Here is a 17,312-nt window from a genome sequence, read left to right on the forward strand (position 1 = left end):
AGACCCCCTCCTGGCCCTCCCCGACCATCGCTTCATACAGCCTGGAGCCTCGGATTTACTATTCTAAACCGAGTTCACTCAGCACCTTACAACACAAATTATTCGTTCCGTACTCATATCAACATCTTGAGATGTTACTTTTCCTCGCGACTGGCTGACTGGTCGATGACGTCATAGCAAGTAGACAAGTTAGTCACTCTGCAACGTCACACACACGTCATGGACGCCGAGCTTGGTGATTGGTCGATAGTTGCAGGAATGAGATGCGTGACGTCAATCGCGAAGCCACTCCGCTTATTGGTCGCGGCGTTTGTCGATAAATTTCCCACAGGGATGTGGCTGGGAAAGTACGCGCGGTGCCCGACCTCCGCCCTTTAACTATTACGCATATCAGGTGCCTGAAAAAGAACAGGAAAAATAAAATGCCATGCGATATGAACGTATGAAGACATAGTCGAGGGGATACAGGCGACACGGCTGCGGTCAACAGAAGGGTCACACTATAGACCACTTTGACTGGCGGTATTTCCGGTGGGAAGACGATTCCTCCATGGGACCAATGCCTGGGCGTCCTACACGACACCTTGCCGACAACCCCGACAAACGACTCCCACGAGCACAAGCCTGGCATACTGAAACACGGCGCGCGACTTTGGGATCCAAGTAAAAGTTTCTGCTGAATCAAGTCCTGTTTTATTAATTGCCACATGAAGTAGTTTGTTAAGAAATGGAGATACATCTCCCCAAATCGAGTGATCCGTATAAACGAACTTTGATGTAAAAACGTGACGAATAATAATTATAAAACTCTCACTAATTAATAACTATGAAAGCAATTAATGATACGTGACTCATATAAACTGTTTTGATATCCGTTAGTGAAAATATTGCTAAATCTTCAACAAGACAAAATACACGGTGTGAACGTGAACAAGAGAATTAGCTTACAAAACCTGCAATCCTATTGCCATTTACTAGCAGAAAAGTGATGGTTACTTAAAGAAGCCCTGCGGGCCCACTGTCCCTTGGGGGAGGCGCGGCGTCCATCAGTCGTCGTCACGGCTCTCAAGGGGGTGTGCGGCCACCACCAGGCCCCGCTCCCACAGCCCGCGTGCCACGGCCATCTGCGGGACGGACACAGGCGGTGAAATAAATGGGAAGTGCGAAAATGGTGCCCTATAACTAGAGTGAAATCTAAATAATTTGACCAATGACTGATACAATGATGTAAATAATATATGCGTGATACACGAGCATAAAAACAGTAATAAAAAATAATAATTAGTAAATAAAACAACGGTGATATCGTACTTACCAATGGAAAATATGTAGAGTATACACACACACGTGTGTGTGTGTGTGTGTGTGTGTGTGTGTGTAATTCACCACGGTCTGATCACGAGTTGGACTCGCTTTCGCCAGCAGGTACCCTCACGACGTGAGCAAGTGCTCATTATTGTCGATCTATGGGTACTGCCAGGACCTCACACACCATACACCCCATCCCCTTTGCTCAAGGGGGAAAAGTAATCACTCCTAGTCAACGGATAGAATCCGGCCTGAGCGGGGCTCGAACCGCCGCCTGTTTGGCCGTGAAGCCTTGCAGCGCTGCGTTCTAACCGATTGAGCTACCAGTGTGTGTGTGTGTGTGTGTGTGTGTGTGTGTGTGTGTGTGTGTGTGCACCACGGCCTGATCACGAATTGGACTCGCTTTCGCCAGCAGGTATCCTCACGACGTGAGCAAGTGCTCATTATCGTCGATCTCTGGGTACTACCAGGACCTCACACACCACATGTGTGAGGTACACCAAAACCACCCCCTCCAACACACCACCACCCCCTCCAATACACCAACACCATTCCCTCCAACACACCACCACCCCTTCCAATACACCGACACCATTCCCTCCGACACACCACCACCCGCTCCACCACACCAACACCACCCCCTCCAATACACCAACACTACCCCTTCCAACCCCCTACCACCACCCCTTCCAATACACCACCACCATCACCAACACCACCAGCAACACCCCACCCCCCCTCCATCACACCACCCCTTCCAATACACCCCCATCAACCCCCCCACCAACACCACCCCCTCCAATACATCACCAACACCACTCTCTTCAATACATCACCAACACCACCCCCTCCAATACATCACCAACACCACCCTCTTCAATACATCACCAACACCACCCCCTCCAATACATCACCACCAACACCACCCCCTCCAATACATCACCAACACCACCCCCTCCAATACATCACCACCAACACCACCCCCTCCAATACATCACCAACACCACCCCCTCCAATACATCACCAACACCACCCTCTTCAATACATCACCAACACCACCCCCTCCAATACATCACCACCAACACCACCCCCTCCAATACATCACCACCAACACCACCCCCTCCAATACATCACCACCAACACCACCCCCTCCAATACATCACCACCAACACCACCCCCTCCAATACATCACCACCAACACCACCCCCACCAAAACAACAACCCCAACACCACCCCTCCAATACATCACCACCAACACCACCCTCCAATACATCACCACCAACACCACCCCTCCAATACATCACCACCAACACCACCCCTCCAATACATCACCACCAACACCACCCCCTCCAATACATCACCAACACCACCCCCTCCAATACATCACCAACACCACCCTCTTCAATACATCACCAACACCACCCCCTCCAATACATCACCACCAACACCACCCCCTCCAATACATCACCACCAACACCACCCCCTCCAATACATCACCACCAACACCACCCCTCCAACACACCAACACCAACACCACCCCCTCCAATACATCACCAACACCACCCCTCCAATACATCACCCCTCCAATACATCACCAACACCACCCCTCCAATACATCACCACCACCCCCACCCCCTCCAATACATCACCACCAACACCACCCCTCCAACACACCAACACAAACACCACCCCCTCCAACACACCACCACCAACACCACCCCCTCCAATACATCACCACCAACACCACCCCTCCAACACACCAACACAAACACCACCCCCTCCAACACACCACCACCAACACCACCCCCTCCAATACATCACCACCAACACCACCCCTCCAACACACCAACACAAACACCACCCCCTCCAATATGCCAACACTAACACCCCCTTCCAACACATTATCAACACCCCAACTCCAACACATCATCACCAACACACCACCCCCTCCAATACATCACCACCAACACCACCCCCTCCAATACATCACAACCAACACCACCTCCTCCAATACATCACCACCAACACCCCCCCCTCCAATACATCACCACCAACACCACCCCCTCCAATACATCACAACCAACACCACCCCCTCCAATACATCACCACCAACACCACCCCTCCAATACATCACCACCAACACCACCCCCTCCAATACATCACCACCAACACCACCCCCTCCAATATATCACCACCAACACCAACCCCTCCAATACATCACCACCAACACCACCCCCTTTAAACATCACCATATATATATATATATGTTTGGCCAAACAAAAAGAAGTCTCTGTCAAACCGACTTTTCGACAAGAAATTATAGCTGAATCGTCGAAGACTAGAGGAGCACACAACAGCAAGATCCTAGAGCCAAGACACGTTGAAGCCGCAAAACAACTTAAGGCAGACCCCAACTTTACCATCTGAAAAGCCGACAAAACCGCTGTTTATGTTCTCATTGATACCACTGAGTACTTGAGCAAGATTGACAACATCCTTTCGGACGAAGCCAAGTTCGCCAAAATCAGCAGAGACCCCACGGATAACCTCAAGAAGAAGTTGAACAAGCTCATCACGAAGATCAACAACGTCAGCAAAACCACCAAATTCAGCAAGATCATCGGCGAGTACGGCATGGGTTACTGTTACGGTACAGTAAAAACACATAAACCAGGGAACAAGCTCAGGCCCATCATCTCGCAAATACCTACCCCGACTTACAACATCGCCAAGCAGCTGTGTACAATACTGACCCCATATGTCCCTGCGACATACAGTTTGAGCTCGGCGACCGATTTCCTTGACATCCTCAAGACCAACAATGCGCAAGGTACCATCGCATCACTAGACGTCGAATCACTATTCACCAATGTTCCCGTAGACCGCACCATCAACTACATCATTGAACGCGTCTACCATAACGACAGCACCCCAGCTCTCGACATCCCAGAAGACAACCTGCGCGACCTCCTTCATTGCTGCACTATAGAAGCCCCCTTTACCTGCCCCCGTGGCCAGAAATACCAACAAGTGGATGGCGTCGCCATGGGCTCCCCCCTTGGAGTCCTTCTCGCTAATTTTTTCATGGGCTGTGTAGAGGAAGAAGTCTTCAAGAAAGTTACGAAGCCAACCATATACTGCCGCTATATAGACGACATCTTCATCCTAACAAGAAACAAAGAGGAAATTGAACAACTACGTAGCTGCCTACAGGATACCTCCGGACTTAGATTCACCGTAGAAAGAAGCAGTGACGGAGAGATGCCCTTCCTAGACGTCTTAGTGCGGCAGAGCGAAGATAGATTCACCACGAAAGTCTACATCAAGCCTACAAATTCAGGCAACTGTCTCAACGGCAAAAGTGAATGCCCCCAGCGCTATAAGGATTCGACCATCGCCGCCTACATACGAAGAGCAATCTCCCACTGCAGCACCTGGAAGCAAGTCAACGACGAGATACAAAGATCAACTAAAGTACTTGTCAGCAATGGATTTACTACAGCGGATATAGACAAACAAGCAAACCGCATAATAAACCGATGGTACACGACAAAAGAAGCCACTACCAAGAACGAAGACATCAACCTCTACTACAAGGCACACTTCTCCACCTGCTACAAAGAAGAGGAAAGGATTATGAAACAAATCATCAAGAAAAATGTGACCCCAACAAACAAAGAAAAAAGAATAAACCTCATAATCTACTACAAGAGCAAGAAAACAAGCCATATCCTGTTGCGGAACAGCCCTGACAAGGAACAAGACAAAGCTCAACAGTCGCATGTTGTATATAGGTTCTCCTGCAACCAAGGGAACTGTGCAGCCCTTAACACATCCTATATTGGCATGACGACAGTGAAGCCTTACCTACCACCTAGCATCAGGAGCACCGAAGTCCCACATGAGAAAAGAACACAACAAGACCCTCACAAGAGAAATACTAGAAAAGAACACTGAAATCATCACGACCTGCACCGATATGAGACGCCTTCCCATCCTCGAAGCTCTCTACATCAAGGAAATGGAGCCAAGCTTGAACATCCAGCACCTAGACTTACAAGCACTTCCGAGCATGAAAAGAAAATCCGCCGCTGAGGCGCTCAGCCAATCAGCGCCCGCCTAGCCTGTATAAAAGGCCAGCGCGGACGTGGTGAAGTCATTCTCACTCGAGACCTCAAGACGGACACAGCTCCACTCCTGCCACTGAAGAAGGGTCAAGGACCCGAAATCGCGATCTGGCGACAACGATGACACCATATGGAGATGTCATCTCAGTCTTATCAAAAGAGAACAAGACACTCTTAAGAAACAAAGAGAACTTACTCAAGAAGATATATAACGCTGAGTTAGCTATCACCTTCAACCAAACATGTATAAGAGAAAATCTCCTGCCCATATATACCTTAAATATATATATATATATATATATATATATATATATATATATATATATATATATATATATATATATATATATATATATATATATATATATATATATATATATATATTACATCTAAGAATGCAATATTTTGTTGACAGAGTTATGTTAACCATATGTGAGTCATCATCCTTGCAATCGACAGAGTTTGACAGTATCTCTCGAAGGGGTTAACAGCACATCCTAGGATTAATAAAGTAGTACTATGATCAAGGATATATACAAGTCCTACTAGCATGCACTGGAGTTTGAATAATGGAAACATAGGTGACTTCACTGGGCAGTACTGGTGATGCAGCTCAAGGTTCCTCTACCATTAATACATCCAGAAGCATATCATACAGCACCAACTCAATCAGCATCATCACCAGCATCTCCACTCAACACTGAGTAGTCAGCTAATGCTCAGCAACAGCCTCACCTTTTCATCATCACCCTCCACGGGCAGGCTCTCCACCGTGACATATTTGGGGTAGGTATGGATGAGGGCCTCCACAGCTGGTGCATGCTCATGTGACATCACAAAGAACTGAGGATCCTCCTGGTGGTACTCGCGTGTATTTTCCAGGCAGTGATAAATTTTCACTCCATCTTCTTCAGCCAACATCCTGAAGATGGAAGTGGAAAATTTACAAGATTATAATAATATGATGTATAATTATGATGTATAAGGTATAACAATTTTAATCTTATCAATGATACTATTAACCCTCTCGTGGACGATGACGCGTTTTGCATCATCAAAGGGTAAAAGGTCCTGGCGCACGACAAAATTTGGAGCTAGCGAGTGGGAAAGAGTTGGTACTTAGGATTTATTGTCTATAATACTCTATATGGAGACTTGAAACAAGTTGTATTGTTTATTTTCCTCTATTTTTATTTGCGCATGTTGTAGTACAAGTCTTTATGAAGCCATTGATACCAAATTTATTGGGGTATGATATATCTGTGAGGGTAAAATACGTCCGAGAATATAGAGTATCGCGGCGGCAAAAAAAGGCCAGTCGGGCCTGATGGTGAGTGGAACAGAAACTTATTGGAAACTTACGGTGTGCGGGAGGGTTAATTGCTTGGTCCCCTGGCATTGCCTGATTTCTTTTTCTTTCTTTCTATTTTTTTTTTGCAGAAATGTGGTTCAATAATGATGGTAGATCATAATAGTAATATTTAATGGCCCATTATTATTTTTTTGGTTTTGACCCTCCCACGGTTGTTGCAGATTATGTTGAAAACGGGGGCTTCTTGACCCTAGAGTTTTTCACCTGACTTTTTTTTTTTTTTTTTTCTCTATTTTTTTATTTGCCATTTTTGGGGGTGGGGAGGAATTTGTGGCTGTGTACCATTGTCTGGAGCTATTTTTATAATATTTTATTTTCCCAGATGCAGCACATGCTTATTTATCATATTTGCATGCTGACACTTTTTTCAAGGTAATATTTGTTATATAATTAAAGTTTTTTGGAATTTGATATGTATTACATAATTCATACTGAATATTGCAACGAATTATAATAATTTTTATGATCTATCATTTATACACAATCTATTGCTCATTTCACTTGATTGTGAGTCTCTTTGTGTATGCACTCACACAAGACAAGTGAATAATATTATTTATGCACTTTTGACTAATTTTAGTGTCTTTATTGCTAACTCTTACATAAACGTCTGTTATAATTTTTCTTCCACTTATTATTACTTGCAGTGTCTAATTGTTCACATTTTTACTTACTATTTACAAGCATTTATCTTGTGCTTGTGTCATTGCTCACAAATGTCTATTTTCTCACCCACATGTCTCTCACAGCACACTAATAGTTTTGTAGGGTGTGGCAGTCAATGACAACAAATGACTGGCAGTGTTTTGAGATTTAGGGAATATGTATGGGAGGAGGCATACAGTCAAGTCAATCTCTGTGACAAAAATAAATAAATAGATACAGTCGTCCCTCAAATAGTATGGGGGTTAGGGACCCAGGACCCCCGTACTATTCGAAAATCCGTATAAAATTAGTGCCCCCCAAGAAACACTCCTGGGCTGTGTTTGAGAGAAGGAATTGGGACTCTCGGAACGTCCCGAGTGCTCTCAAATGAGTGACGCGGCAGCACGAGTAGCCAACTTGGCATGTCCGCTCCATTCCCGGCTTTGAGAGGTGGAACGCCTCTGTGCTGTGATGACATCATCAGCAAATATGGAGGCCCAAACAAACACATAAGTGCTTCCATTGCATCAGGAAGATCAGCGTACCCCATTTTGCTGCGAGTGAGACGCTGTTACCATAGCAACAACAAGGCTTAGTAAAAGGACGGCCTTTATCTTTACTCTTGCAGCACTCTTGGAGCACTGGCAGTTACTGCGGCAAGAATTTCTTTTACACTATGATAGATACAGCGAACACTGCTCTCATTTACATGGTATGTTCTCCCTACTGCAACATAACTCATCCCAAAATGTAACTTCTCCTAAATCTGAATTCTTCTGCAAGGTGAACACTTTTCTCAAACACTTTGGGGTGCTTTCAGCAGGTGTTTTGGTAGAACAGTGTTGCCAATCACGCCATGGCTACTTGGTGCGACAAGCGGGAAGTTTAAAAATCCTAAAAAAATTCTTACGTGACAATCCGTATAAAACCGAAACCGTACTATCGTAAACTGTACTATTTGAAGGACGACTGTAAAATTAAAAGGGTGGTAGTCAACGATGAAGCAGAATATGCATAAAACATGTTTACCAATGCTGCCCAAAGCACTGGGCATTGCTTTCCAGACTTACTTGCATGGGTAGGGAGCTTGGGGTTCACCTAGCACCGGTTGTTACTATGGTAAATTGGGCAGTGTAACTTACGCTGATAATGCTTGAGGGGGTAAAATTTGAGGTGTAACTGTTGTGCTGATAATGCTGTATGGTTTAGAGTATATTTTCTTCTAGTAGTTTTTACCATTTAATCTTGTCTCCTTAAAAAAAGCAATCATCCTCATATCTGACTTTAGAATTCACTGACATCTCAAAAATTTCCCGTAAGAAAAGTATCGGTACAGGCCAGGCAGGTGGGAGAAAAATCTTACCTTAAAACATTTCCTCTGATGAGTCGAATGTGAGTGTCTGGATCAAGTTCAACACAGTTGATAACCTGCTGCTTTTTCTTGCACCATCGCTCTCCACCACTGTGAACACTGCACATCTTATCCTCTGTAAGGAGACACATCATTTTTAACATGGTACAAATTTAGTAAGAAAAATCACAAAATACTCTGGCAACACTTTTTAAGTAGAAAAGAGATGAAACTCTATATATGAAAGAAACTTAAGTGGATGAGCTTAACTGAGTGTGGGTGGAATGCATACTAACCAGGACCAAGCAAGGGGGGCAAGGCATCATGCATCAGGCTGGCCCCAAACTGGTCTGCTGCAGCATCAAAGGGGGCATACAGCAGCAGCCGCTCCATCAGCTCCTTCACCTTAGGGATGCATCTGGGTGATTAGGCTCTACATCTATTTCATATAACTGAGCACAAAAACTGGTCATTACACACATTACAATGCACTCATTACATAACCTCCTTTCACTGACTGAAGTGTTTTCAGGAGCATATTGAGGAACACATTACATAAGAACTAAATTTTCTAAGGAGGAAACTCTGGAATTCCTGAATGATTACAGTTAAAGGAATCTCAAATGGCAAGGATTTATTCTGTTATTGAACTAAGACTGAGTGGTTACTGTGTGGGCCCAGCGTTCACCGTCACGGACGACGTGGGTTCGAATCTGCCGCTATCACCAGGGATTTTTCTGTCACTGCCGAGTGACCTAAGACTACCCACATGCTGTCCTGAAGACCACCTAACAACCTGGACCCTAGAAGAACTGTCAAAGTGAATCAAGAATGAGCTCCGAGGAGCAGCATGAGCCAAGAAAAGATGGCGCCACTATAAACACTTGCCTGTGCCACAACTGGCTGGGGATGACCATCAGGCCCTACCAAGAGAGCCTACCGGTACCAAAGGCGAAGACGTAAAAAAAAAAAAATAAATAAATAAATAAAAAGTGAACCGAATGCTGGTGTGGCACCTTCTTTCCCACTATGTTGAAGGCAACTCACTACTTCCCAAACCTGAGTGAGTCCCTACATTCAGAGCTATGAGTGAAGTGCTCTAAGGCTAAGCATGAAGGTCATTTTTGAGTGCTGTTTGTCTCCAAGGTTTTGAATTTACCAAGACATTTTGAAGTCATTTCACGTCCAGGAGGAAGACAAAAAACATTTAGAAAAATCTAAAACTGCAAAAAGAAGCACAAACTCCCAAAAAGTGAGCAGTATGAACCAAGATATTTCTAAATGTTGAAACCTTACAACAATGAGGGAGGTGATGTCTCTTGATACCCTTGCCTTTGAGTAAATAATACCTCTCAATAGAGGGAAACAAGTACCAATACACAGTATAGCTTTAGAATGCCAAGTAAATACCAGAGAGTGCATGAAGATTCATGCATAACCCCCTTTGACCGCAAAAGTTTTTCTTGGGAGATCCCCCTCGAACGCAAAAGTCGGCAGAAAATGAACTTTGAAACTGAGAAAACAATATAAAAGATGTTTAATAAAAAAAATTCTGGCACACCCTGCTGTGAAATCCATTTTTTCTAGGTTGTTGCATTTGGCTGGAATTCCATGATTCCCGCCAAATTTCAACTTTTTACTGGTGCAACATACAGAAAAAAATATTAAAGAAAAGTTGCTCATTTTATCACGATGGAGTCTGTAAAATATAGTTTATAATCTTTGACCCAGAAATTTACTGCCTACAGAGAACCAAAGTTGCAGTGAAACTCAAAAAATAATTTTTGTAAATTTTTGTACTTTTTTCATTCTGGAATGAATCTCATTGAATAAAAGTTGTAGAAAATCATCTGTATAACTCAACTGTGAAATCAGATTATGATTTGGACAGACCATTTAGCTGGAATTCCATGATTCCCCAAAAAATCTAGCATCAGCTTCCAACTCCTCTGGACACTCCTGTGAAGATATTGGTTCATCTAGAACATCAAGTATATCAGTGGAGGTGTCAAGACTATGCTCAGCACGCACACTATAAGCAGAAACTAAAGGATGACCACCGAAACAGGACGGCTGAGGGAACATAATCGCTCTGCAGATGCTATGATGCGTAGGCTGGAACTGAAGGCTATTTTTAGCATGGAGTGGTGGTAAGAGACAAAAGAGGTGCCAGCTAGTCACTTAGCATAGACAGGAACCTAGTTACGCGCGCCCTTCAAATTCCGGATAGCTTCTCGCTCTCCGGCACTGGCGTCATGCTCGTTGTCCACGTCTGATAGAACTATGTGACGCCAGCGACATCATCATCATTAAGGGGTTAATTGACACCTATATATTGGACTTACTCATATGGGTGCAAAGTAAGGGAGAAGAAAACTAATCTTTATGTATCTCAAAAAACTGCAAAAGTTCAACCGTTTCTCTTAATTTCTATGTGACTATTTGGACTTTTGGAGGATTAGAATGAGTTTTACAGAATCAAAGAAAGGAAAGAAAATGTGATTATTTTGGTTGAGCTACTTTCTTATAACTGAAGGTTATTTACTTCACATATCAAAATTACTTTCTTGATGAACCAAAACAAACAAAAAGAAAAATCCTACTGATTCAAAATTGGTTAAAAAAAAGTATCTCAAAAATAGGATTGTTATTTTCAAAATAATAAGTTTTATTAGTAAAAAAATCCAAATCATTTCAAGACATTCCCCAACAAGATAACAGCAACCCACCTTGCTCAGGAAGTCTGACCGCCCAGGTGTTTCAATATCACTGTTCACCACCCCCATTACTCGCAGGTGGTCCAGCGGAAGGCCTCTCCGGAACTCAACATCCTCTGCCATGGCCAGGTCCACTGCCCTTGGAAGGAGCTTCTGGAGATAGTGACCCCATGAATTCTTTTGATAGGTGGAGACAGTAATATGGATAGAGTGTACATCCTCATCAGTCTGGGCCTGATGGATGTACCCTCGTGGGAAGTAGAGAAGGTCCCCAGCCTCCAGTGTGACCTCAAGGACAGGCTCTCCTATATCATCCTGGCTAAGGTTTGGACTTGAAATCTCTGGCAGCTCCTCTTCCTCTGATCTAAGAGAATGAAGACAGATGGAATCTCAATGCACATGATACAGCATTAACACCTCATTTAGCCCTCTCCATCCGTGATGCAGATGTCGGCGTCACAGTAAGGAAAGGGTCAAGAGGAAATGGAAGAGAATTAATCCTCTTCTAAATCTCTCAATCCCTCTTAATCCTCTTCCATTTCCTCTTCAGAGGTTTAAAAGAGGATTAAGAGGTTTAGAAGAGGACTAACCCTTTCCATACAGTGACGCCGTTGGACGCCGACGTTGGCATCGCCGGAGTGAAGGGGTTAATGGCTTTCATCCTTGATCAGGGGTGAGGATAGTGGAAATATCATTTTTTTTTTTTTTTTTTTTTTTTTTTACAAAAAAAGAGGCAGCAAAACGGCCAAAAAAAAAGTAAAAAAAAAAAAAAAAAAAAAAAAAAAAAAAAGCTAAAAAAAAAAAAAAGAAAAAAAAAAGATAGAAGGTGATAGGAGGAAGGAGAGGAGAGAGAGGAGACTTGAAAGTTGAAAAGTTCAGGTGAAGGAAAGGGAGATGAAGAAGAGGAAGGAAGATTGTTCCAGAGTTTACCAGCGTGAGGATGAAAGAGTGAAGATGCAAGTTCAGAAGAGCAGTCATGGTGAATATCGATAGAAGAGATAAGAGAGGCAACATTTTTGAGATTTATTTAAGAGTAAGAGACTCAGGTATGAGGAGGAGAGCTGATGCATGAGATGCATACTCCAAGCCTCGAGGAAGCTGATTTAGTAAGAGATGAGATATGAAGTTTCAGTTGAGATTTTGAGTTAAGATAGACCGAGGATGTTTAGTGTTGAGGAAGGTGATAGCTGGGTGTTGTCATAGTTGTTTGGAAGATTGTGTCGAGTGGATAGGTGGAGAAACTGTGTTTTGAGGCGTTGAAGGACACCAGGTTCCTGCAGCCTCCAGCCTTGATCGAATGGATAGGACAGTTGTTTTGGAAAGAAGATCATCAATGAACAACAGAAAAGACACCACTGTTAATAGATTTAGGAACAGTGACATTTAACCCCTTGACTGTTTTCCTACAAGAAGACATCACCAAGCTACAGAAATGGAACAAAAAATGGCTGCTACAATTCAATGAAATAAAATGTAAAGTCCTGCACCTTGGGGGGGGATATCCATTATACCAATACCACATGGGAAACACTCCACTATCCACCACAGAGGAAGAGAAAGACCTGGGAGTATATGTTACCAGGCTACCAGTGAAAGCCAAATCTGTGCCAATCGCAGCAGACGGGTTAAGGCAGCTCCTTCCATTAATCAGTGAATTGATAATATCAAGACCTTGCTAAATAACAGCCAAAAATGAGCTTTTACCTCAAACCATCTTCTTTTGAGGGTTTCACAGGCAGTAACTGTGTAGTCTCTCCATGCATTTTTCCTTTGTTTCAAGATGATATCTAGTACCTTATTTAAGTCTCACATGTTGCTCTACTTCTCCCTTTTTACTAGCAAGCTATACAGTAAACCCTTTATAAATCAGCACAATAGGGGCTCTAAGCTTGCTGAATCTTAAATATTAAAAATTGAACATACTACAGCCCTGTACAGTAACAGTTGACATACTGAAGAATGGTGTAATTACTAAACACTTAAAATAAGTGAAAAGTAAAGGTCAGAGATATGGAGCTAAGTCAGGTATGAGTACGCAGGCAGATAACGTGTGAGAATGAACAGCGAGAAGGGAATGAGCAAGGTAGTGTGGGGTGGGTATGTGTTCAAACAACTGTGGGCATGCCAAGCTGAGCGTAAACCATGAGGTGTAGCTACAACTCAGCAGTATGCCGAGATGAATCAGAGAGCACAGGAGAGCATGTCAAGTCACGTGGGCCAGGCATGGATACATGCCCTATGTTCAATGGACCTGTTAGGTGCAAAACTCCCTGCTGGTGGAAAAATGGGTCCAATGGAACAGTGGCTCATCTGTGCGCAACAAAAACAGTGTCCAACACAACAGCTACCCGACAATATTCCAACAACAGCTCTTTACTGGAAACAGCAATCTTAGTTGAACGAAACATTTGCAGAAGGCAAGAAAATGCAGAGGTGACACTGGCCACAGTCATAAAACTATGATGTCTCCTTTGTTTACAAACACCAGTGTCCCCCCAACCTCCACCTTTCAACAAGCGTTACAATCTCTACCATTTCACAGTTGAACACAATACAAAATGCTTTGTTTTCTGAGCGTTTACTTTTACAGACCCAAGAAAAATACTACCATGCAGTCACTTCACTTGATATGTTCACTCACAATTATTAGTCCTCTATGCATACTATTTTCATTACTATTATTATCTCTTTCTGAGGAACTGACTTTCCTTTTTGGATTTTGTTGATTTGAAGGCAAATATTAATCCCTTCCTTCAAATGATATGTCTATCAGTAGCAGACCAAGTTCTGATTACTACTGGAACTAGACAATGGGCCAGCAGGGCAGTAGTGCCAGGTTAGCAGTCCTGTCCAATACACGTACAGTAGGTGGCGGGTAGATGGGTGCTTCACTCATTGGAAGAGCTGCATTGCAAGTTGTATTCACCACATGAACATAACTTCCGGTAAAATACTGTGCATCACTTTTCCAAATAGTATAGAACAAACATCAATTCCCTATCTAATATCAAATCATGTGAGTGTTGCACAATTTGTACTTTGTACACCAAAAAGCACCAAAAATAGTATTTTAAATATGCAACACTTCACACAGACCACTGGCTGTAAAAAGGTACAGACTCAACTGTCCAGTGGAAGTTTAGAAGTTTAGCAGGCTTTTTATTCTACTTTTTCTTTTTGTTGCCCTTGAGTTGCTATCTACACTGTAAAAAAAAAAAAAAAAAAAAAAAACTAGTATAGAAGTTTGGGGGAGCATAAATAAATTCCATAAAACTTGTTACCTTGGCTTGTAAACCTTCCAGTGTTTTTTGCCTTCAAGTTGTAGAAGAAAAGCCTCTATGTCATCCCAGTGAGGAGCAAACCCCTGGGTGCCTGGAGGAGTCAGGTACCTGTTGAAAGAAGTATTTGTCACATTTAATTGACTGAAAGGAAATTATAAAAAAATAACCTTACAGCAGGAAACGGGAATGTCATATAGTGTAATCGAGTTCTTCTTTTCTTCATTTCCAAAAAAAAAAAAAAGGTAATTCCACAAAGACTGAAACTTGATCTTTACTATCAAAATCATCACACTCATGCTCCCTGCAGGGCCATAGTGAAGTTTCATAAACTGATTGTTCAATATGCTTATCATAATGACTAAAAAGATCATAATATATTAATATGTGAGGTTGATGCTGTGAAAAATCATGAGTGGGCAAATAAAAGCCTGGATATTTGTCCAGGGAAGCCTGGGATGAGAGGGATATTTAGAGGAACTTGTTTAATGAAAATTTTCTGCAGTAACATCATCATCATCAATAGCCTTGTTTTCTAGAGTGCAGAGTTAAAAGATCTAAACAAAAAAGGGGAGAAAAGGCACAAAAGGGCCTTACTATAGAAAGAAGAGAAAAAAAGTACCAAAGTCAGAGGACAGGCAGCCTTGTGAAATGGGTTATAGTACATATTCACACACCAAGTTGTCCCTATCATGACAAGGCTCTATGAATGAAACTAAGTATATACTTGTTTTAAAATGGATCCTTTGAGTTCAGAGGAGTTTGTACTCTTTTGAGTCAAAACAGGCTAGTACAGGAAAATGTACCATTATATTATGGAAAGATAAATGAACTGAAAGTATTTAAAAAGCTAGGTGTGGTTATATGTCGACATGCAAAGATGAAAAAACAACAACAACAACAACAACAGAATAAGTTAGCTATGAGGAAATCAGGAATAATCATAAAGGGAACAAATGAGGTGGCAGGGAAAAGATGAAGAAGTATTCTACTTTTACATAAACAATAAACTAGCACTGGGGGAGGTGGGGGATTATGATGATGCTAAAACAGTCACTGACTAGGAGAGATTGGAGGAGAAAGATGGGTTTTGAGAATGATTTTGGCTTCCCATGTTGTTTCCTCCTTGTTGGCTGTGTGTTCCCTGTTGATTACTGTTACAAATGTTAAGACGACCAAGGCACACAAAACACAAAAGTCTGTGGAAAATGGACTTAGAAACTGAGAAAAAGTCATAAAAGATGTTTATAGAAAATTTTCCTGTGTACCCTGCTGTGAAATTTTTTTTATTTTTAAGTTGTCGCATTTGGCTGGAATTCCACGATTCCCCCAAAATTCCAACTTTTTACTGGTGCGACGTTCAGAAAAATTTATTGAAGAAAAGTTGCTTATTTTACCACCATGGAGTCTGTAAAATATAGTTTATAATCTTTGACCAGGAAATTTACTGGCTACAGAGCCAAAGTTGCCGTGAAATGTGATTTTTTTTTTTTGTAATTTTTGTAGTTTTTCTCATTCTGGAATGAGTCTCATTGAATAGATGTTGTAGGAGAGCATTCTTATAACTCTACTGTGAAATCAGATTTTTATTTGGACTGACCGTTTGCCTGGAATTCCATGATTCCCCCAAATTACAACTTTTTACTGGTGTGACATACAGGAAAATTTATTGAAGAAAAGTTGCTCATTTTATGACGATGGAGTCTGAAAAATATAGTTTATAATCTTTTATCCGGAAATAAATTGCCTACAGAAAGCCAAAGTTGCAGTGAAACAAATTTTGTTTGTAAATTTTTGTAGTTTTTTCATTCTGAAATGAATCTCATTGAATAAGAGTTGTAGGAAAGCATCCGTATAACTTAACTGCTAAATCAGATTATGATTTGGACTGACCGATTGGCTTGAATTCCATGATTCCCCAAAATTCCAACTTTTTACTGGTGCAATGTACAGGAAAATTTATTGAAGAAATGTTGCTCATTTTATCACGATGGAGTCTGAAAAATATAGTTTATAATCTTTACCCGAAAATTTACTACCCACAGAGAGCCAAAGTTGCAGTGAAACTCAAAAAAATTGTTTTTTTGTTTTTTTCCATTCTGGAATGAATCTCATTGAATAAAAATTGTAGAAAATCATCCGTATAACTCAACTGTGAAATCAGATTATTATTTGGACAGACTGTTTAGCTGGAATTCCATGATTCCCAAAAAATTCTAACTTCCAATTCCCACTCCTCTGAACTAGATACTGGTTCATCTAGAACATCACGCATATCAGTGGTGTCAAGACTATGCTCAGCACGCACATTATGAGCAGAAACTAATGGAATACTGCTGAAAAAGGACGGCTGAGGGAACAGAATCGCTCTACAGACGCCAAGATGCTTAGGTGGGAGCTGTAGACTATTTTTACCATGGAGCAGTGATAGGGGATATCGTGGAAACCAAAGAGGTGCCAGTTAGTCACTTAGTATCAACAGAGACCTAGTTACGCACGCCCTTCAAATTCCAG

At 42.2% G+C, this 17,312-nt stretch overlaps 1 protein-coding gene across 6 annotated transcripts in view; it reads right to left on the minus strand.

Moving 5' to 3' along the window:
- Window positions 1-677: 677 nt before the first annotated feature.
- LOC127009677 (ribosomal oxygenase 1-like) overlaps window positions 678-17,312 on the minus strand; it is a 30,761-nt gene continuing 14,126 nt past the window's right edge. For all 6 annotated transcript variants that reach the window (XM_050882986.1, XM_050882991.1, XM_050882990.1 and 3 more), the window contains exons 6-11: window positions 14,802-14,909; window positions 11,533-11,884; window positions 9,100-9,208; window positions 8,816-8,939; window positions 6,171-6,357; window positions 678-1,124 (exon numbers count right to left, since the gene is read on the minus strand). In XM_050882986.1, coding sequence (XP_050738943.1) covers window positions 1,047-1,124; window positions 6,171-6,357; window positions 8,816-8,939; window positions 9,100-9,208; window positions 11,533-11,884; window positions 14,802-14,909 — 958 coding nt within the window. In that variant the 3' untranslated portion in view covers window positions 678-1,046. The remainder of the gene's footprint in view (window positions 1,125-6,170; window positions 6,358-8,815; window positions 8,940-9,099; window positions 9,209-11,532; window positions 11,885-14,801; window positions 14,910-17,312) is intronic.

Source organism: Eriocheir sinensis, chromosome 41, assembly GCF_024679095.1.
Source record: "Eriocheir sinensis breed Jianghai 21 chromosome 41, ASM2467909v1, whole genome shotgun sequence".
Lineage (NCBI taxonomy): Eukaryota > Metazoa > Arthropoda > Malacostraca > Decapoda > Varunidae > Eriocheir > Eriocheir sinensis.